We start from the raw sequence: 22,110 nt of genomic DNA, 5'->3' as shown, positions 1-22,110 counted from the left end.
CGGGCCACTAGCGGGGACCTCAGTGGCCCAAGAGCAGGGGCAAGAGGTGGCGTCTTAGCCCCCCTGCCAAGAAAAGCGCAGGACCCACCATACTAACATCGGCCATCTTGCCACACAACAAAGAACAGAGAGTCACAGATTCAAGTTAGTATTGAGTAAGAATAATGGAAACAGAAATGGTTACAAACACAACAGAAGTGTAACACTCATTCTGGAGACTACGGGCTTGTCTACCCTTAAAATTCTGCACCAGCACCGCTGCACTGCTGCAGCACTTCAGTGTAGACACTACCTATGCCAACAGGAAGGGCTCTCCCATGGGCGTAGGTAATCCACCTCCCTGAGAGGCAGTAGCTAGATCGATGGAATAACTGCACAGGGTCTTAGGTTGACTTAATTGCACTAATCAGGGGTGTGGATTTTTCACATCCCTGACCAACTTAGTTAACAGACCTAATTTGCTAGTGTAGACCAAGTCTAAGACTTAGTAGACCACAACCCTTGTCTAATGTAGTTTCTCACCCTCAAAGTCTCTCTGCAGAGTTTACTGGTTTTCATTGAATCCAGGATCCATTCCTTCCCAAACCATCCCCCTCTGCCAAGGGTGTGCTCAGTGAAATGGATAACCATGTCCTTTTGCTTCTCCGTATATTTCCCAAAGGCCGTTCTCCTTGTTCCCAGAGTCAGGGTAACTGCCTGGGGTTCATACTCTGGGGTGCTCACCTGTTGAGTTTGCATCCCTCATTAACCTGTTTTTCCTGTTGACTCGACATTGAAATGGGGCTTCCTTTGTGTCGTCTTTACCATGCTTAATTTACCTCAGAGACCGGGATAGCTGAAGAGACATGCTTTTGTCTGGCAGATGACCTGTTCATCCACTCTGCCTTGTTACAGACTTGAAAGCATAATTTTTATACACAAGCAAAGAAGATTCCTTGTATAATGTCAGTATATACATTTCATAGTAATATTATAAGCAGTGTGGTGTTGGCTTTAGTTTGATACCTCACAAGACACTTGGGTAAATACTCTGAAAGCAGTGTCAGGTGTAGTGAGTTTGTCAGGCCTGATAGGAGTTGCTGTTACAGAATAGTGAAAACCTTTGCCAGTTGGTATTGTGGGGGTTTTAGGGTTACAGGAGCAGCCAGATGTTTGGGGCTTCTCTGACTCCTCTGAAGTTTGCCCATCACTAGTTGAAATGATAGGCTTGTTTGGGCTTTTGGATTTTCTTTTACTAGCAATAACACATCTGACTTCAGTGAAATCAACAGTTTTTGAAGGTAATATCATGTTGGCTTTAAATCATACAAGGCTCTTATCCCTAGAATCTTTTTCTTTAATTAGATATTTTGGATGCTTATTAGATGTTCACTCTCTTTTTCCAAATGTGTAATGTACCTTGCATGGAAAATAGGGGGAAGAGAGGGAGTTTGAAGATTCTTATGAGTCATCACTGAACAGTAAGAAGTAGTTGTTTGAGTCCACCAGCAGTAATCTGTTTCATTTACCCTACATTCGCTAATCTTTTTTTAATCTGTGCATGTATTTCTAGCATGCCAGTTACTGCAGTAACTTCTAGGTACCATTTTTGCCTATGCCTTCAGTACACAATGAACCCTCGGCTAATGTTTGAACTGACTTTGCCAATACATAATTCCCAGTCCTTCTTGACTTGCTGGGCTACCATTAGAGGTCAATGAGGTAATATTTTTTATTGGACTTTTGTTGGTGAGAGAGACAAGCTTTCGAGCCACACAGAGCTCTTCTTCTGGTCTGGGGAAGGAACTCCCCGCATCACAGCAAAATGCAAGGTGAAACAGATTGTTTAACATAAGTTGTTAGCATCTATTGTAAGAAACCGTTCAAGGTAGAGTCATAGGAGAAAAAGAGGGGGTTGGTGGGTTACAGATAGTTGTAATAGGCCATATATCTAGTGTCTCTGTTCTGTCCATGATTTTTAGTGTCTAGCAGAGTAATGAATTTAAGCTCCCAGGCTTGTCTTTTGAGAGTGTTGTGCAGGTTTTCTTTGAGGATGAGGCCTGAGAGGTCAGATATAGAGTGATCGCTTTGTGAAAAGTGTTCACCCACAGGGAATAGGGAGTTTTTGTCTTTTATCATTTTCCCGTGTGAGTTCACTTGAGAGCAGAGTGATTGTCTGGTTTCACCCACATAATTCTTATTGAGGGATTTAGTGCACTGGATGAGGTATATCACATGTTGTGATAAGCATGTGTAGGACCCATGGATTTTGAAAAGTATGCAGTGTGAGGTGCTGATCGTTGTAGAACTGGAGAAATGTCTGCAGGTTTTGCATCTGTTGTTCTGACAGGGTCTGGTGTCACTTTGAATTGGTGTCCTTGTCTGTGGGGAGCTTGTTTCTGATGATGAGCTTGGAGGGGTTGGGGGTTGTTTAAAGGCCAGAAGTAGGGGTTCAGGAAAGTTTTCTTTCAGAATGGGGTCCCCGTCGCATATGGGTTGTAGTTGTTCGATGATACTGCATCTGGGCTCCAGTGTGAGGTGGCAGGTGACCACCAGTAGTGTGAGGTCAGAGGGGCTTTAGGGGGTTGTCCACTGACTTGCAAATATTTGAGGCAGGCAGCTATGCTGTCATTGTGAGGGACAATGGTGTATTGGGAAGTGACATCCATGGTGGTGAGGATGGTGTTCTGAGGGATGCTGTTAATTTTGCAGAGTTTGAGGAGGAAGTCGGTTGTGTCCTGGAGGTAGTTGGCCCTTTCTGTGGTGAATAGTTTGAGGATGGTTTCTATGAGTCCTGATATTCCTTCAGTCAGAGTGCCGTGGCCAGATACAATGGGTCTGCCAGGATTCCCTGGCTTGTGTATGTTGGGAGCATGTCGAAGGTCCCTGGGTGAGTTTGTGGGGGATGTGTTTGTAGAGTTTCTCTTGGAGTTGTTTGGGGGAAGGATTTGATGACATCCATAAGTTCCTGGGTAAATTGTGGTGTGGGGTCTTCTCTAAATTCTTCATAGTAGGCAGTATTGGACAGCTGTGGGTTGGCCTTGTTAATGTAGTCATCACGATTGATAAATACAGTGGAACCCCCTTTGTCTGCTGCTTTGATCACTGTCCAGTGGTTAGATTTCAGGGACCTCACGGCTGTCCTCTCCGCAATGGAGAGATTATGGTGGATGTGATGTTTGTTAAGGATTTCGCAGTCAAAGGAAACCTGCACAACACTTTCAAAAGATGAGCCTGGCAACTTAAATTCATTACTCTGCTAGATACTAAAATCATGGACTGAACAGAGACACTGGATATATGGCTTATTACAACGATCTGTAGCTCTCTGACCCCCTTTTTCTCCTATGACTGCAGAGGTGTTAATGGGCCATGCCTGTTCCTGCCCAGCTGAACCTGCTTGCCCTCAATTCCCTGCTTCCTGGCTCTTCCTGCAGGTGCAGTTAATAGGTCTACCTGGCCACCTTAGCCCCTTCCAGTCCTGTGTGGGGTGAACACGCACCCAGGCGTGAGAGTTTGGCCAGCAGTATTTGATGAGCACATGCCTGCGCCCTAGATGATAGTTAGTCTTTAGTACAGTTAGTTAGTACTGTTAGTCTTTTTGCTACTGGCACCAAAAAAACCAAACATTTTAAAATCAGATATTTAGTTTTTAAGCCAGGACCACCTCTATCCCTACTCCCCACAGAGGGTCTCTAATACGATGTCAGAACCAAAATCCTTAGGGTTCAAAACCTGAAGCTTCAATGACGTTTAAAGATGGGCATTCCCAATGCTTGTTTTGTCTTGGAGAGGGACATGTCCCGGAGCCAATGGTCCATAAGTTGCTCCTACTGAAAACAAACTCCTAAAGCTAGAGAAGTCTACCTAAAATTGTTCCTCCTCAGACCCTGAAAGGAAAGATGCAGCTAAACATCAGTCCTCCCATAGTTTCTCTCCAGGGGCACACAGAGAGCTGAGATTCCATCCCAGGCACTTGGGCTCCATAAAACAGTGCCATTGGTTCTTCGTATGTCGTTCTCCATTTGATTAAAGAATCATAGAATCATAGAATATCAGGGTTGGAAGGGACCTCAGGAGGTCATGTAGTCCAACCTCCTGCTCAAAGCAGGACCAATCCCCAATTAAATCATCCCAGCCAGGGCTTTATCAAGCCTGACCTGGCATTGGCCACCGTCAAAAGACAGGACACTGGGCTAGATGGACCTTTGGTCTGACGCAGTGTGACTGTTCTTATGTCCCCTATTGGAGCCCTTAGTAAACTGTTCCCTACACCACTTACCAATGAAAGCTACCTTTTAAAATAACTTTTTACACCAGCTCGAAGGGTGGGGAGAGAACCTTGTGGTGGGTCCCTCTTATATCATGTCTCATAAGGACAGGGTCATCCTTAGGCCTCATCCCATGTTCCTGCCTGCGGTAGTTTGGAGTTCCACAAGAACCAATTTATTCATATCCCATTTTTATTCCCTAACACTCACTCAATTCCAGGGGAAGCTAAACATCATGAAATAGTAGTAAGGGCATTATTGTACTAATCATACTACCCTAATAAGATGAAGTCATGTAGGAGCACACCTAGACTTTGACACCTTGTAGCCTTTGCAGATAGGATATAAGGCAGTATCCTCTCAGAAATTCTCTAAATGGGTCTCCACATGTATAAGAACATGTTACGAGTTTTCCAAATTAGAGCAACCTCCTCATGTTGGAACTCATTCCCCTAGAGCTCAGGCAGCCTCTGTTTCCTGTTTGAAGAATGTCCCTATTTCCGAAATCTATAGAGCAGCTACATGTATATCAGTTCTACATTCACAAGATGCTGTTCTTTGGTAGAGACTTCCAAATTGGATGTCCGCTTTAGTAGCGCTGTCCTGAAGTCACTGGTTAAGTAGGACTCCTATTACCCACCTCTAAGCAAACAGTACACAAGAACATAAAAACGGCCACACTGGGTCAGTCCAAAGGTCCATCTAGCCCAGTATCCTGTCTTCTGACAGTGGCCAAGGTCAGGTGCCCCAGAGGGAATGAACAGAACAGGGAATCATCAAGTGATCCATCCCCTGTTGCTCATTCCCAGCTTCTGGCAAACAGAGGCTAGGGACACTATCCCTGCCCAGCCTGGCTGATAGTCATTGATGGACCTCTCCTCCATGAACTTATCTAGTTCTTTTTTGAACCCTGTTATAGTCTTGGCCTTCACAACATCCTCTGGCAAGGAGTTCAACAGGTTGACTGTGCAGTGTGTGGGGAAAAAAACACTTCCTTTTGTTTGTTTTAAGTCTGCTGCCTATTAATTTCATTTGATGACCCCTAGTTCTTGTGGTATGAGAAGGAGTAAATAACACTTCTTCCTTATTCACTTTCTCCACACCAACCATGACTTTATAGACCTCTATCGAATCCACCCTTAGTCATCTCTTTCCAAGCTGAAAAGTCCCAGTCTTATTAATCGCTCCTCACATGGCAGCTGTTCCATACCCCTAATCATTTTGTTGCCCTTTTCTGAACCTTTTCCAATTCCAATATATCTTTTTTTAAAAGGGGCGACCACATCTGCACGCAGTATTCAAGATGGGGAGTACCATGAATTTATAACTGTTTGTTAGTCACCAAGAGTAGAATTCATGTGGACAATCACGCAAAGAAGAAAGAATGGTTACTTACCTTTGATAACTCGTTTTCCAAGATATGTTGTCCACAAAGATTCCACAACCCACCCTCCTTCTCTGCTACTATGGAGTCCTACTCCTCTGGGATTCTGTATTGGTGAGGTAACTGAGGGGCTGTTAGGACTGTTCTTCCCTTTATGCTCTCGGGTGGGGGTGGTGAGGACATCTAGGGTGCAGGTCTGGCCCCAATGGACACTGCCAGCCAAAATAATGTGATCTCTTGTGCATGGAGTGCACGTAGAGTGGAATCCATGTAGACAACGCATCTTGAAGAAAGACAATTACTATAAGGTAAGTAACTGTTCTTTACCTTCCATACCCCAAAGGAGTTTGAGAGACTTAATTCATTGCCTGTAAAGTTTGCATTCCTGGGATGAGAGGTGCCCTATAAGTGCAACATTGGTTGGGTTGTTTTTTTTTCATTTTGTTGCAGTCAGTTACCTGCCTTATAAATTTCCCCCTCCTCCCCCTCTCCCCATGTGTTGCAGGTTAGATGGAAGAACCCAGACTGTACAGTAATTCAAGTAAGTATGGGGATCTTTCTTCTTCCCAAAGACCCTGCTCCATTCATGCTGCTGTAACGGATATGACTGACTAACTCATAACCTGACATTGTTCTTTTCCTTATTTATATTCATGTACAAGATGGAGAATATTCCCCATTGGTCTGTTACTGCACATCCTCTTTAAAGTGTCAGGTTTTCACTCTAAAACCCAATCATGATTCCATTTAAATTAGTGGGAAAACTTCTATTAACTTCAGTGAGAGCAGGTTGAGGATCATTATTCTCTTATTGTTCGTGCTGCAGGAGCACTTAGAGGCTTAGGTCAGGCAACAGGACCCATTGCTCTAGTTACCTGTACAAACATGCAGTAAAAATACAGTTCCTAACCCAGAGAGCTCACAATCTAGCTTATAAAAGGACATCACAGGTGGTGGGGAAGGGTGCGATAACCGTAACAGTAAAAGACTGGATCCTGTGTTGATGATGCCCCTGAAAAACCTGAATAAGATCTTTATCTTCCTCCATGTGAAAAGCCTGTAGGAGGCCGTCACATGATATTTGGCATACCCACAAAAGGTGATCTTTCACCATGTTCAGTGAGGAAAGGGGAGAACTTCTGTAGCAGAGAAACATCACCTGGGAGACACACATCATAATCCAGAAGTGGTTAGCTCAGGGGACTGGGAATGGGATATGCAGTCTTTCATTTCCAGGTTTCTGTTTCCAGGCCACACCAGGTCAGAGGACTAGAGCTATGAGAAGTGGGCAGGAGAAAAACAGACTTTATCTTCTAAGTTAGCAGTTCAAACTCAGCCCATGTACATAGTGGGCCCAAGTCCTTAACATCTGTTCAGTGGGCTGTGTGAAAAAAGTTTCTCAATCCACACAGCAAAACCAAAATTGTCATCTAAGGTGACTTGCAATGGGAGAAAAATGGGGCCTGTGCATTTTTGGGGGGTTGGGGTTTTTATATGGATTAAGGCAGCCTGAGAGCAGCGGAGGATTCTGGGGAGGAGGAGGGTTGTTTTTACATTAGAAATTCAGCTCCTGTTTAGCCTGGGAACGTGTCTGGTAACTGGAGAGTTATCACAAGGTTGAAAGTCGAGCAGTGGTGAGGGGAGGGGATTGTTAACCAGACTGCTTAAAAACACTTTTTGTTTGTTTTTGTTAATACCTAATTACTTACAATGATTAGCTACCATTTTGGAGAGAAGAACATCTCTGTTAAAGATTCAACACCTTCAACCATCCGTGTAAAGTTGAACGCTAACAATCCTCTGCAGCCCCCAACAGGTCCTCCAGCAAACCTGGGAAGGACCAGAGCTGACATTCCTGGCATTGCTAAATTAAAAAACAAATAGAAATATACCAACCAGTCCCCTTCCAGGCTTTCTGTGTCCTTCATGGTGACTCAAAAAAGGACCCAAGCCCTTTTTAAAGAAGAATAACTTACAAGTCACCTTTAAAATCTAGTTGTTCTCCTTCAAGTGGCCTCTGCACATTCCCACATGTGCGATCAAGGTACCTATGCCATGAGCTTCTGGAATCTTCTGGTGAGCGGTGTTGTTGCTGTTCACTGCCCCTCATGAAGGCTCCTGAGGGTGTAAATCCAGTTCCATTCTGTCTGGCCACACAAAGTTCAGTGGGCTCCGATCCCACCCAGTGTCCTCGACGATTCCCTTGTTGGTTTTTCTTCTTTCTGCCCCTTGGAAGCTGTTTTTGCAGTTAGATTGGCAGTCAGTCAGGCTTTGTGTAAAAGAGAGGAGGAAAGTCCATGCAACAGGGGCAATATCAGGACCTTCAAAGGCTGGAGAGCTGCCTCGCCCCCTTGCTGACAGGGACTTCTCTTCGGACTGTTGTCTAAGGCTGGTTTCTGTAAGTCCAGCAGCGACTTTGGAGAGATGTTCTCCATACAGGCTGTCTGACTGGCATAGATGGCAGGTCTCTGGATCTATCCTGGTCAGCTAAGTCCGGTGCCAAGGATCCAGCGCACTTCGACTCTGACCTAGTGTAGTACTGAGGACCTGGCACTGCTGACTGGAGAATTCACACTCCCCATCCCAGTTTCCCCAGTTCATGACAGTCCTAGAGTAGGAATTCTGGTACTAGGAGGGAACTGAAGAGTGGTTGGACCCACTTCCAGGGGTGGGGGTGAGTGGCCCCAACAGACACTGCTTGCCAGAAGATTCTGGAAGCTCACAGTATAGAAACCCTGATCCCATGAATGTGAATGTGCAGAACTCCAGTTACTGGTAAGTAACTGTCATTTCCTTACAACATATGCACAAGTTTGAATTATGCTGTCCATATGGAAAGTGTTTCTCACTAACTGTTGTGTGTATTTCCAATGGCACAGGCACAGAGGGTTATGAAGCGAGCTCATGTTCTAACGAAGTCTCCACATCCTTTGGAAGAGGCATGTTTCAACTGATACATACACCATTGTGCAACTGTGAAAGATCACAACCAACCACCTGCTGTAAGGGAAGGGAAAGCAGCTTTCTTTTAACTGACTGAAGCGCTTTCCCTCTGGGCATTTTCCTCTTAGATTATTGCATGTACTATTTTCATAGGTGTTTGCCAATGCTAATCGGACAATGCCCCATCAAAAATTCAACAAAGTGTTTTTATGGAAGGTTTCAAAAGAAAACTGTTCTCTTGTAAAGTGCACTGATCTCTTCTGATTTCCTACCCGAGCAGTGTCATCTCATCATGCGCTGGTGGTTTCACTCATGACCTTTGATCTTGGATGTGCATGTAAAATGGATTTTAAACCGTTTGAGTTTTCCTGTGTGTAATACAAAGGGAACTCTGAGTACAAATCCTTTAAAAACACACACTTTCTAAAAATACCACTCTGTCTATTAATGTTTGGTTGCCATAGTGTTTGATACTGCATGTCATTCTGAGAGTAAATGACAGGGCATGCCAAGAGTAGAGGAATGCAGAGCAAGGAGAGGGGAATGGCTGTAATTAGGACCATAAAACTTGGATGAGATGCCTCCTGGGGATTCCCAACTCTGTATTTTTCGTTTAGACTCTGTTAAAAATTACTTGAATGGTTCTTGGCAAGCAAGGGAATTCAGGGATGACCACTGCTAGGTTCAGATTAGTGCCTGCACATTCATTTGCAAGAAGCAAGTATATTTTTATTTAAATTTAAGGAGAAATAACAACATTGTGTAGTCGGAGGTTTGAAACTCACTACTACCTGGATCCTTGCTAGACTCTAGTTTTGTAGCTACTTAGAAAACATTGTAATCAGTTCCAATCACTAGTGATTTTATTTTATTTTACTTTTTTCTTGGTGCTTAGGAATGTTATTTTTAGCAGAAGAGCTGAGTGCCCTAATGCATCTATAAATATTTATCAAGGGCGATGAATGGAATGGAGTGATAAACCCTGAAACCAACTCCCAGCTTTTCTCCCTGTCTCATCCGAGATGCAATGCTGGTTCTGGGAGGAAAGTGCTCGTTAGGTACCTATAACTCTTTGGGGGAGAGAAAATAAACATACATGGTGGCCACAAGTTTAGTCAAATATAAATATTGTGAATGAGCTGTCAAGAAGGAAAGAAAAGTGAGGATAACCTGGTTCAGTGTGTTAGCTTTAGCCTGCCAAACACCACACACTTGGAAGGGTTCGTAGCTGTCTTTGTACGCTTTCAGTATGATTAGCTGAATCGTTACCCAGACATTACTCTGATTGCGGCTATACAGATGCAAGAAAGGGATGTGTGTGCTGGAATTTTAAAGGATGAAAGTTTTGCTAGTGGCCTGCTCAAGGGCCTGCCGGTATAGACAGGAGGCCATCGGGGCTTAGAGACATTCTGACTGTGGCTTCATCGTATCTTCACTGTGGACCCTCTTTTTTGTCCTTGATTTTCATGCACTTCTTCCCCTACTTACCACCTTGATGCCGAAGGTCAGATTAATAAAATGCTGGCATCTGATAAGGGGGGAAGGGATAGCTCAGTGGTTTGAGCATTGGTCTGCTAAACCCAGGGTTGTGAGCTCAATCCTTGAGAGGGCCATTTAGGGATCTGGGGCAAAAATTGGGGATTGGTCCTGCTTTGAGCAGGGGGTTAGACTAGATGACTTGCTGAGGTCCCTTCCAACCCTGATATTCTATGATTCTAAGTTTCCATTGCTCCAACTGTGAATGGACCAGCAACAGCATCAAGTACCTGGGATCACTCTGTCACACCCACCAAGCCTGCTTTCAGACAGGCAAAGGTCCTCTTCACATTTAACTTCAATAACCACTGCCAAAGCTGTGTGCGGAAATCTTTGTGGAAGGAAATATGAATTGTGAACTAGAATAGGCCTTGGTGGATGCTGAAGATAAGCTGGAAATAGGCAGTATGTGGTACAGTAAGTCTGGGAGAGGAGTAGGTGAAAGTTTTTGCCTTTAGGATGTTCCAAATGAAAACATATGTTTTTCTCCCCTAAATGAGAAATCTGGGTGAGAGTTACAGTGGAAGGGGAGACGCTGTACATCAGCCAGTGACTATGATTTACAGCTTTTCTAGACAGACAAGGTGGGTGAGGGGATATCTTTTATTGGACCGACTTCTGTTGGTGAGAGAGAAGCTTTCAAGCTAGCACCACACCCACCATGTCTAATATCCTGGGACCAACATGGCTACAACAACAGTGCATACTGCAGCTTTTCTGTCACATGATTACAGCATGAAAGCAAGGTACATGGACAAACCAAATAGCTGCTCGTTCTTTTTTTAAGTTTTTCCTTTTTATTCATTTTCCACCGCCTCACTTTTTTTTGCCACCATTAGTCTAATATTTAGAGGCTGAAACTTCCACTCTAGCTGGTAGTTTTTGCAGCTCTTGGAGGTGAATACACTTCTCCCTACAAGAAAGGGACTATCTGTCCCTATAGGCTGTCTACACTGTAACAGATCTACATGACAGTGGTTAAAACAGCAGTGGTTGCCACCACCTTATCTGCACTGGGGCTCTCACCAGTAGAGTTGAACTAGTGGTAACTGTAGTGGATAAGGCCCTAGTGTGTGGAAGCTGGGAGATGAGGTAACTATAGTATGATGATGGTGATGCTACATATCTATAGCACCCTCCATCCCGAAGGACAGGCAGGGTGCTTTGGTCACAGGTTGCAGATAGCGAGAGGTTATGATAACCCCCCTTCAGTGGAATAGCGATTGAGCAGCACCACCAGGACCAAAGGCACTTCCTTAGTTTTGTTGTTTGCTGCCTACTATAAAAGGAGGAGCATTTCCTCTATCAAAGTTCCAGGAAGCTAATTTCACTTGCCCGCAGACATTACAATACAATGATCACGTCCTAGCCTGTTGTAAGCTCAGCTAAGGAACCTGTGACAGCATTTTCTGTATCAGACAATTAGAGAGTTGGCTTACTCTTCTCTTTACGCTGAACTCTGTGATTGAATAGGCAAGCTCCACTATGCAGTGAAACACGTCATTTCTGCAGAAAGCTGTGGCATCTGCTTTTTGTTCGTATAACTCTTGACAGGATCAATGGGCTTTTACAGCCAGAGACAGTGCATAGTCTGTGTATATTAATTGTGACCCTGTGTGCCATGCTTCTGGATTACCTCACCCACAGTGCCATATGTTTTAGTCTACAAAGCATTCAGCAAATGCTTCATATTATTGTAATGAGGGGGTCTGCAGGTTGATTTTCAGTTATACTGTAAGCCTGTCTTACAGGATGTGATACCGAGGGGATGTCGTTGGTTTACCTGACCACCTCTTGCACAGAAGCCATTTCTATGTCACTCTCATGCTAGAGTAGCTGGGAAAACGTGGCTTTTTTCCCCAAGCACCTTACAATTTTAATTCTCCCTGAAGTAGGAATGGTGAACTAGGGAATTAAGTGTCAGGAAGCAGAGCACCAATGGGTCATTTACAAACTCCAAGGCCATTTCCCCATGTGTGATCATTAAGGCCTAAACTTCAGTTACATTTGTCCTCATTAACCTGGTACACTCCCGAGAGCTTCACTGCCATTTGTGCTGAGTCCGGAACAAGGTTTGCATCCAGCCTTATCCTGTTGCCGTAGTGCTGCTAGGGAGCACTAGCCAGCAATTCCTAAAGAGAACCTGGCGAGGAGGCTGCAGAGCAACCTTGTGATATTGCCAGTTGTCATGACCTGTCACACAGGAATGTCTCTGAGGGGACCTGGAGCTCTGCGTCCTGCTCATTGGTACTCAGTACTCAGACCTTTGGTGAGCCCTCCTAGCGACCTTCCAGCCACTTTGCTCTCCCTTCACTCTGCTGTGGAGATGAGACTGCTCCAAATGCCCGTCTCCTGATGGCATGAGCAGCTCAGGGGAAGGAGGAAGCTTTGAATGTGACTAAATGGGTACCGTTGCCCAGAGCTTTTGGGAACCCCTGCAGCATGTCATCATGAGAGAACTTATGTCAGGACTTGTGTGCATGGCAAGTTACTAGGCGGCAGGCCAGGGTGTGAATCTTCAGCACACCAGCTTGCCACACTCAGGGACATGGCTTCAGCGCAGTGAAAGTCCCTGTGCTGGAGTAGCGCCCACACTGGACGTTGCTGTGCGGCAAGCTGGAGTGCGGTAGATTCACCCGGTGGCTTGCCGTGCAGTAACTCGCTGGATAGACGAGCCCTTGGTGAGCACAGCGTAATTCCTGTGTGATGTGCCATGACACCTGGGATAGCTCTGCACTCCCCAATGCAGAGCACTTGCTGTGGTGACATGACATGCCGTTATGTGGAAGAAAATAACTCACACATGCTAACGTTGGAAACTCTGCTTATAAACTATGGTTTGCCTTGCAGTAACTGCCTTAACGCCCCTGGGATCAACCTTCCAGGCCAGGCTTTAATATATTTTACAGGGCTGTCTTCTCTGGCCTTGCTTTACCCCACGCTAGTCACACATGCCCGCACGCTTTACTAAGTCGGTTTCTAACATGTCAGCGAAAACAGCACTGTCCTACCCATCTGTGCTAGTCCTCACTGGACTCAAAATTTAACCTTTGGAGACTGGGTGACATTCTTCTCTGCTACACCAGATCGACTCCATCCAGGTCAGTGGAGTAGTAGCCATGTAATAGAGCTAATTCTGATCCTGTGTGTAATATAGAGACCCTATAGAACTCTAGCAGGCCACACAGATGCGGCATTGATACTGATGTAATGAACTGCAGTCAAGCAGGTATCGCCCGCACTCTGCCCTCTGGCCCATCTCTGCTGGGACACCTTCAGACATTCCACACCCCTGAGCGGCTTCAAAAGGCTGCCATTGGGAAAAAATGCACCAAAGAGATGTTTCCTTTTTTCCTTCAGATGTGGAGCTTTTTCTGCACATGTTCCTGTACACTTTTTCCTGGATGTGTAATAACATCAGAGTCATGAGCAAAAGATACAGGGCCTGATACAAAGCCCATTGAAGTCAACGGGAGGCTTTGCATTACCTTCAGTAGGCTTTGATCAGGCCCATTGTGCAAAGCCACATTGCTCATTAATGTGCAGTATCGCCATGGCTCTGGCTAGGTACTCAGGAGAAGAGAGACGTTTTGCAGAAATCATTGTCCGTCTCCAGTGAAGCTCAACAACTGGTGACCTTGTCTCTGTGATGTTTGGTGTGGAAATGTTGGCTGTTTGTTTTGCACCCTCCTCCTATTTCACGTCTTGGTGAGCTTTGACCAAAATGCCTGTTTTCACGCTGGAAACAGGCAAAAATTCATATTTTGCAGCCATCTCTGCTCAATCCATCCTATTTTTTAATTGAAAGTAGCCTTGTTTTCACTGGGAAAAGGGCCCATTTTTTGAGCAAATACTGTACAAAACAGTGAAGGGTTGTTTTTTTTGTGGAAGGGGGCCAAAAGGACCCATTCTTGTCTTCACAATGCAATGCCATAGGGTGGCAACAGCCTCACTATGGCAACCTCTGCGTGTGGTGGGGCCTTGGGCTCCCTGTCTGCACCCAAGTGCGTGTCACTCCTGCAGTCTGGCCTACTTCTGTTCTCTAAGAAATGACCCCTCCGAAGTGCCACACATACAAAGTACAGTTTATCCCGGCTCTGCTCTGTTTGTAAGGGACGCTTGAACATGCTCTGGGGCTGAAACTTCGTTGCTGGGTGGGGGGCTATGTCCCCAATTCTTGTTTTACATGGATACTCATTAAAGAAGAGGCTGTCTCCAGTGAAGACACAGCCACAGACCAAGGACTATGCTATGTGTAAACAGGTGTAGTGAAGGTGACCGGAAGGTATGTCCACAGTGCAGAACTGTAGCATAAAGACAAGAGCGGTGACTAAGCCTCCCAATTAATTGTGGCTTGGTCTGAGGATTGTAACTGGCTGAGATGTGGCGAGGAGATTATGCCTCCCACAGGTGGCGGAAGCTCACTTTGAATGGGGGGTGGAGGGATTGCAGGGGGAGCAGGATGCGCGCTCTGCATGGGGAGTAAGACTCAGTGCAGGGGGGCAGAGGAGGGTGGCCAGCTACAGGCTGGGAAGGGAGGTCCCAGAGGTTCGTGTCTCTTGCCAGCCACCAGGGATAGCTGCTCCTGGTCCTGGCCCTATCACTACAGTTCCTGTTTACTGTCCAGCCTGATCCCAGGGGTGCGACAGACACTCCAGGTCCCGCTCTTGCCTTCATCTCCCCCCAGCCCCCACCATGTGCATGCAGTTTACAGGGAAGATTGGTTCCCAGGATGTGTAGCAGAATGATGTGTGTGGGCAGAAATATAGATCAGCCCCCATGTTTCCATTGCTAGCCCCCACCGTCCCCTGGTTCTGATGTCCCAGGTGCCTCGTCCTTCCTGGCGATGGGCGCGAACACCCAGACACACAGGTTGGTGTGCACTTTCTGCACCGCCTTGTCCGCTCAGCTCAGCCCAGCCAACCAGCCTGTCAGATTGAATGATAAAATGTTCCAAGTAATCCGCGAAGGCTCGTACATTGTGCTGTTAACCTAGGGAAGGAAAATTCCTTTGGTTTTATGAAGTGCATCTTACTGCCGGTTTAAAACAAGAACCGTTCGCTAGCTGGGCAAAGCGTAGCCATTCCCAGGGAAGGAATTAGCGCTTCCCCCTGCCTGGCCTGCTGGGGAGGGAGCCCCGGGTGGGGTGTGGAAGCAGGACGGCAACATGCGAGGTTAGTTGCCATGGCAATGTCTATAGAGCTGCTGTCTGGGCGGGGCCAACCAAAGCAACAGATTCCATGAGGAAAGCCAGAGCTGACCCGGCTCCCTGCCCAGCATTGCACAAGGGAAGGGAACTGCTGTTTAAAACAAACCCTTTTTTTGGTCCTAGCTAAACTTTTCAGCTCTGTGATGGAATCGTGGGTTCGTCAGCCAGTGTCACCTCGTGTTTGTTGGGGAGGTGAACGTCTGAGGTGGGAGCAGAGTTCCCCTTTAGTCCTGGGTACCAGAAGCTGGAGTTTCATGACCCAGCCAGCGCAGTCTGCACTGGGAGCAGCGTACCCTCAGACGGGGGTCTCCCTCGTGCTATTTTCCACATAAACTCTCTGTCAGTGATGTATAAAAGGAAGAAGATTGGCTTCAGCCACTCGTACAGTACTTCAGCGTGTGTGTGCTCAGTGGATGTCCAGTTCCTTCAGAGACCCTGCTAACTTGTAGCACCTAGATGTAGACAAAGCCAGGCTCATTCGCATCCGGTCTGGTGGCCACAAGTCGAGCCGGCAGGGACCAAACCCTTTTCTTCCATGTACTGCATAGAAATCTGCCTTGGGATTCGAGACCACTGTGGAATGGCTGTACTATTTGCAACTGTGTCTGTGTGCGTGTGTGTAATAAGTCCATGCGAGTGTGTGTGTGGGGGGGGGTTGAGTGCATGTCTGTGTGGGTGTTCCATACATAAATGTTAAAAACGAGATTCTGTACATGTTGGGAATGTGTCTAATACAAAGCTGTAAACTGGAAGCCATGTTCTGTCATCTGCCAAATATTTAATAAATTAGTCCCATCCTTGTGGGGTCTCTTGTCTGTGTGGTGACCATAGAAAAATTGATTTGAGATGTACATGAAACAGCGAAGATGTTTTAACATGAATTTACTGCTCCACAATAACATGCAGAATGAAAGCATCTGCCTGCAGTTCATTGTGTGTTTATATTAAATACCAGAGCCAGGAGAGCATGCACATCTGTCATTAATACAGGTCACATGGAACAAACCAAAGCTGCTCGGGACAGGGAAGCCTGCAACTCCATACTAATCTGTGTGCTCAGTAAGGATCATTAGACAGGGTCAGGGCCTAAAGCCCCAGCCTTTCAAGATACTTCCTTTCCTGGATGATCTCAGAGCTCAGTGTTATTCAATAGTTAGGACCCTACCAAATTCATGGCCATGAAAAACGTGTCATGGACCGTGAAATCGGCTCTCCTCCCATGAAATCTGGTCTTTTGTATGCTTTTACGCTATTCTATCCAGTGTTTCTCAAACTGGGAGTCCTGACCCAAAAGGGGGTTGCAAGGTTATTTTAGGGGGGTCACGGAATTGCCACCCTTCTGTGCTGCTTTCAGAGCTCAGCGGCCAGAGAGCAGCGGCTGTTGGCCGGGTGCCCAGCTCTGAGGGCAGTGCCCTGTCAGCAGCAGGGCAGAAGTAAGGGTGGCAATCCCGTGCCAGGCCACCCTCACTTCTGCGCTGCTCCCTTCAGAGGTGGGTGGCCGGAGAGCGGCAGCTGCTGATCAAGGGTCCAGCTCTGCAGGGAGCAGGACAGAAGTAAGGGTGGGAACACCAGACCAGGCCATCCTGACTTCTGCGCTGCTGCTGGCGGCGACTCTGCCTTCAGACCTGGGCTCCCGGCCAGCAGCCGTCGCTCTCCAGCCGCCCAGCTCGGAAGACAGGGCTGCCGCCAGCAGCCGCACAGAAGTCAGGGTAACGGTACCACAACCAACCCCCCTCCTTTTTGGGTCAGGACACCTACAGTTACAACACTGTGAAATTTCGTATTTAAATATCTGAAATCATTACATTTATGATGTTCTAAATCTTATGAACGAGAAATTGACCAGAATGAACTGTGAATTTGGTAGGACCCTATCAATAGTATTTACCCTACAAGAGAGGATGGATTTTAAAGGGCAGCAAATGCACTATAGCATGTCTAGATTTAGGTACATGTAGCCTGACCTCAGATGGGATCCATCAGTCCTACTGAAGCCCTTTAAAAACTTTGTACAAGATCTTGGAAAAAGGGTAGGATTACCACCCTTACCAGTAGGCCAGTGAGCGGAGTTAAACTGATCCTGCTATAATTTAATTACAGATTCCGTAGAGTACCCATCTGAAATCTGCTCAACTCCATATCAGCTAGACATACCCAAATTAAACTACAAAGCATACAATTACCTGTAAAGAAGGTGACCAGTTTTACTAAACCTTAACAGAGAGTAGTAAGCAGCTCTGCCGCAGTGGTTTAGCATCCTGTCTATCCAGGCATTTCTGTCCCTATCCTCATCGTATCTATCCTTCTAAACTAGCTATGTTTGCGCCTCACCTGTTGCCCATGCAAAGTAAATGAAGATCAGGAATGCGCTGGAACAATATGTTCTTCAAGTAGTGTCCTGTGGGTCCTCCAGTACTGGTGTGCTCATGCCCCTTATGCCTTTGATCGGAGATTTTTGGCAGTACTGCCTCTTTGGCCCATGCATGCTCCCTACGCTTCCTCGTGCCCTGGTCCTAGGCTATGCAAGGTAACTTGGGTGAACCATTCTCAGGTCTTTCTCAGCTGCCTCAGCCTGAGATGGAGCGTTCGTGTGCCTTACTATTTGAAGGCTACAATGTAGTCTAGTTATCTTTCTTTATTATATTATTTTATTTCTTTATTGTATTAAGTGGTTTAGGGGGAATTTCTCTTGATCCCTTTTCACGTTAAGGAGGGTGGAACCTTCCCCCTTCACAATAACCATTGCCCCAGGGTATGCCAGGTTCTCCAGGCTTCAAGAGGTGCATCTCTTGCTGGGCATCAATCCTTCTGGTCAAGGGTAGGGGCCCTGGCAGAGACAGCTGCATTCTGGAGGTAAATGCCTGGCTGTGAGGATGGTGTTGCCAGGAGGGCTTCAGCTTCCTTGACCACGGGATGCTGTTCCAGGAAGAAGGACTGATAAGCAGAGATGGTGCCCACCTATCGAGTAAGGGGAAGAGCATATTTGGATACAGACTGGCTAACCTAGTGTGGAGGGCTTTAAACTAGGTTTGAAGGGGGCAGGTGACCAAAGCCCACAGGTAAGTCAAGAACATGGAGACCTGGGATACGGTTTGGAATTTGAGGAGAGCCTGGGCTGTTATAGCAGAGATAAAGGAGAGACAAGACAGAACTGGGGGTGGGGGGAGGCGGAATCAAATCAGTATCTTAGATGTCTGGATACTAATGCGAAAAGTATGGGGAATAAGCAGGAAGAACTCAAAATGCTAGTAAATAAATACAACTATGACATACCTGGCATCACAGAGACCTGGTGGGATAATACACATGACTGGAATATTGTTATAGAAGGGTGCAGATTGCTCAGGAAGGACAGGCAGGGAAAAAAGGGAGGAGGTGTTGCCTTATATATTAAAAATGTACATGCTTGGACTGAGATTGAGATGTAAATAGGAGACAGGCCTGTTGAAAGACTCTGGGTGAGGACAAAAGGGGTAAAAACAAAGGGTGATGTCATGGTCGGGGTCTACTACAGGCCACCTAGCCAGGAAGAAATGGTGGATGAGGCTTTTTTTAAACAGCTAACAAAATCATCCAAAGCCCAGGACTTGGTGGTGATGGCGGACTTCAACTACCCAGACATCTGCTGGGAAAATAACACAGCAGGGCACAGATTATCCAAAAGTTCTTGGAATGTACTGGACACAGTTCTTTTCTTTCAGAAGGTGGAGACAGCTACCAGGGGAGAGGCTGTTCTAGATTTGATTTTGACAAATAGGAAGGAACTGGTTGAGAATTTGAAAGTGGAAGGCAGCTTGGATGAAAGTGATCATGAAATGACAGAGTTCATGATTCTAAGGAATGGTAGGAGGGAGAACAGCACAATAGAGACAATGAATTTCAAGAAGACAGATGTTAGCAAACTCAGGGAGTTGGTAGGTAAGATCCCATGGGAAGCAAGTCTAAGAGGGAAAACAATAAAAGACAGCTGGCAGTTTTTCAAAGAGACATTATTAAGGGCACAAGAGGAAACTATCCCACTGCGTAGGAAAGATAGGAAGTATGGCAAGAGACCACCCTGGCTTAACCAGGAGATCTTCAATGATCTAAAAATCAAGAAAGAGTCCTACAGAAAATGGAAACTAGGTCAGATTACAAAGGATGAATATAAACAAAAAGTACAAGTATGTAGGGACAAAATTAGAAAGGCCACGGCACAAAACGAGATCAAACTAGCCAGAGACATAAAGGGTAACAAGAAAGCATTCTACAACTACATTAGAAGCAAGAGGAACACCAAGGACAGGGTAGGCCCATTACTCAATGAGAGGGGAAAATAATAACAGAAAATGTGGAAATGGCAGAGGTGCTTAATGACTTCCTTGTTTCGGTTTTCACTAAGAAGGTTGGTGGTGACTGGACATCTAACATAGTGAATGCCAGTGAAAATGAGGTAGGATTGGAAGAGGCTAAAATAGGGAAAGAACATGTTAAAAATTACTTGGACAAATCAGATGTCTTCAAGGCACCAGGGCCTGATGAAATGCATCCTAGAATACTCAAGGAGTTGATTGAGGAGATATCCGAGCCATTAGCAATTATCTTTGAGTAATCATGGAAGGCAGGAGAGGTTCCAGAAGACTGGAAAAGGGCAAATTTAGTTCCCATCTATAAAAAGGGAAATAAGGACAACCCAGGGAATTACAGACCAGTCAGCTTAACTTCTGTACCCGGAAAGATAATGGAGCAAATAATTAAGCCATCAATTTGCAAACATCTACATGATAATAAGGTGATAAGTAACAGTCAGCATGGATTTATCAAAAACAAATAGTATCAAACCAACCTGATAGCTTTCTTTGACAGGGTAACAAGCCTTGTGGATAGGGGGAAAGCGGTAGACGTGGTATATCTTTAGTAAAGCTTTTGATACTGTCTCACATGACCTCATAAACAAACTAGGAAATGCAACCTAGATGGAGCTACTATGAGGTGGGTCCAAAACTGGTTGGAAAACTGTTCCCAGAGAGTAGTTATCAGTGGTTCACAGTCATGCTGGAAGGGCATAATGAGTGGGGTCCTGCAGGGATCAGTTTTGGATAATGGCATAGAGAGTGCACTTACAAAGTTTGCAGACAATACCAAGCTGGGAGGGGGTGCAAGTGCTTTGGAGGATAGGATTAAAATTCAAAATGATCTGGACAAACTGGAGGAATGGTTTGAAGTAAATAGGATGAAATTCAATAAGGACAAATGCAAAGTATTCCATTTAGGAAGGAACAATCAGATGCACACATACAAAATGGGAAATGACTACCTAGGAAGGAGTACTGTGGACCACAAACTAAATATGAGTCAACAGTATAACACTGTTGCAAAAAAAGCAAACATCATTCTGGGATGTGTTTGCAGGAGAATTATAAGTAAGACACGGGTTAGGGTTAGAACTGGGAGATTGTTTTTCAGCCCTTGAACTTCAAGATGACAGTTTTCATATTGCACTTCACCCATCTCACAAACGGTTTCTGCGTTTTTTGGTAGGTCAGGATCACTTTCAGTATCAAGTTCTTCCATTAGGCCTTTCATATGCCCCAAGAGTGTTCTCAAAAGTATTGGCAAGTGATCGCTGCTTACCTTCAACATCTAGGGATAATCGTATCTCGATGTCTGGCTATTCAAGGGCTGATCTTAAAGTGAGGTTTTTGCCTTCATAAAGATGATGAGATTCCTGTTCTGTGAGTTAGGTTTGCAGCTCAACATCAAGAAATCCACTTTGAGCCTGGTTCAAAGAACAGAGTTCATAGGAGCCTCCTTAGATGCAAAGCAGTCAGGGCTTATCTTTGCTCCGAAAGGAAAAATTGGAAAGAGTCCAGTGGAGGGCAACAAAAATGATTAGGGGGCTGGAGCACATGACTTATGAGGAGAGGCTAAGGGAAGAGAAGAATGAGGGGGGATTTGATAGCTGTTTTCAACTACCTGAAAAAAGGTTCCAAAGCGGTTCCAAAGAGGATGGATCTAGACTGTTCTTAGTGGTACCAGATGATAGAACGAGGAGTAATGGTCTCAAGTTGCAGTGGGGGAGGTTTAGGTTGGACGTTAGGAAAAACCTTTTCACCAGGAGGGTAGTGAAGCACTGGAATGGGTCACCTAGGGAGGTGGTGGAATCTCCTTCCTTTGAGGTTTTTAAGGTCAGGCTTGACAAAGCCCTGGCTTGGATGATTTAGTTGGGGATTAGGTCCTGCTTTGAGGAGGGGGTTGGACTAGATGACCTCCTGCGGTCCCTTCCAACCCTGATATTCTATGGTTCTATGACAGATTATCAATGTTAGCAAATCTCATCTCAAAAATTGAAATCAGCCCACAGATAGCCCACAGGATAGCCAACGACCTCAGCAGGCACTTCTCCAGGATTACGAATGGGAATTGGATTCTCAGTCAAATCTTTCTGGCTTGGGGAGTTCCAGAAATAGACCTCTTTGCTACTGTGACCAACAGGAAATGCAAACACTTTTCCTTGAGCGGAGGATTGGGTCCTCTCTCTTTAGGAGATGCCTTCCTCATTCCATGGACCAGAGGCCTTTTATATGTGTTTCCTCCAACGCCCCTGATTCTGAAAGTGATAAACAAGATCAAGCACAACAAAGCCTGGATCATATTAACAGTCCCACTGTGGCCCAGACAAATATGGTATACTGACCTGATTCACCTAGCCTATTAGGCAATCAGCCTTCCATCCATTCCTCATCTTCTTTCCCAACATGCTGGTTGGATTCTTCACCCCAACCTGAAGATTCTTCATCTCAAAGCTT

The 22,110-nt window shown here is 45.6% G+C and overlaps 1 protein-coding gene across 14 annotated transcripts in view; it reads left to right on the top strand.

The window, feature by feature from the left end:
• The window catches only part of DTNB (dystrobrevin beta), a 389,020-nt gene extending 372,894 nt beyond the window's left edge, over nt 1-16,126 (top strand). For all 14 annotated transcript variants that reach the window (XR_012157855.1, XR_012157851.1, XR_012157853.1 and 11 more), the window contains 2 exons: nt 6,140-6,175; nt 8,514-16,126. Coding sequence is in view for 1 of the 14 variants with exons in the window: in XM_073335462.1 (XP_073191563.1) it covers nt 6,140-6,144 (5 nt within the window). In the remaining 13 variants the exon portion in view is untranslated. The remainder of the gene's footprint in view (nt 1-6,139; nt 6,176-8,513) is intronic.
• The last annotated feature ends 5,984 nt before the right edge of the window (nt 16,127-22,110 follow it).

The sequence above is a fragment of the Lepidochelys kempii genome, chromosome 3 (assembly GCF_965140265.1).
Source record: "Lepidochelys kempii isolate rLepKem1 chromosome 3, rLepKem1.hap2, whole genome shotgun sequence".
Taxonomy (NCBI): Eukaryota; Metazoa; Chordata; order Testudines; family Cheloniidae; genus Lepidochelys; species Lepidochelys kempii.
The sequence above is the reverse complement of the archived record's forward strand: the minus strand, read 5'-3'. Positions and strand labels throughout refer to the sequence as shown.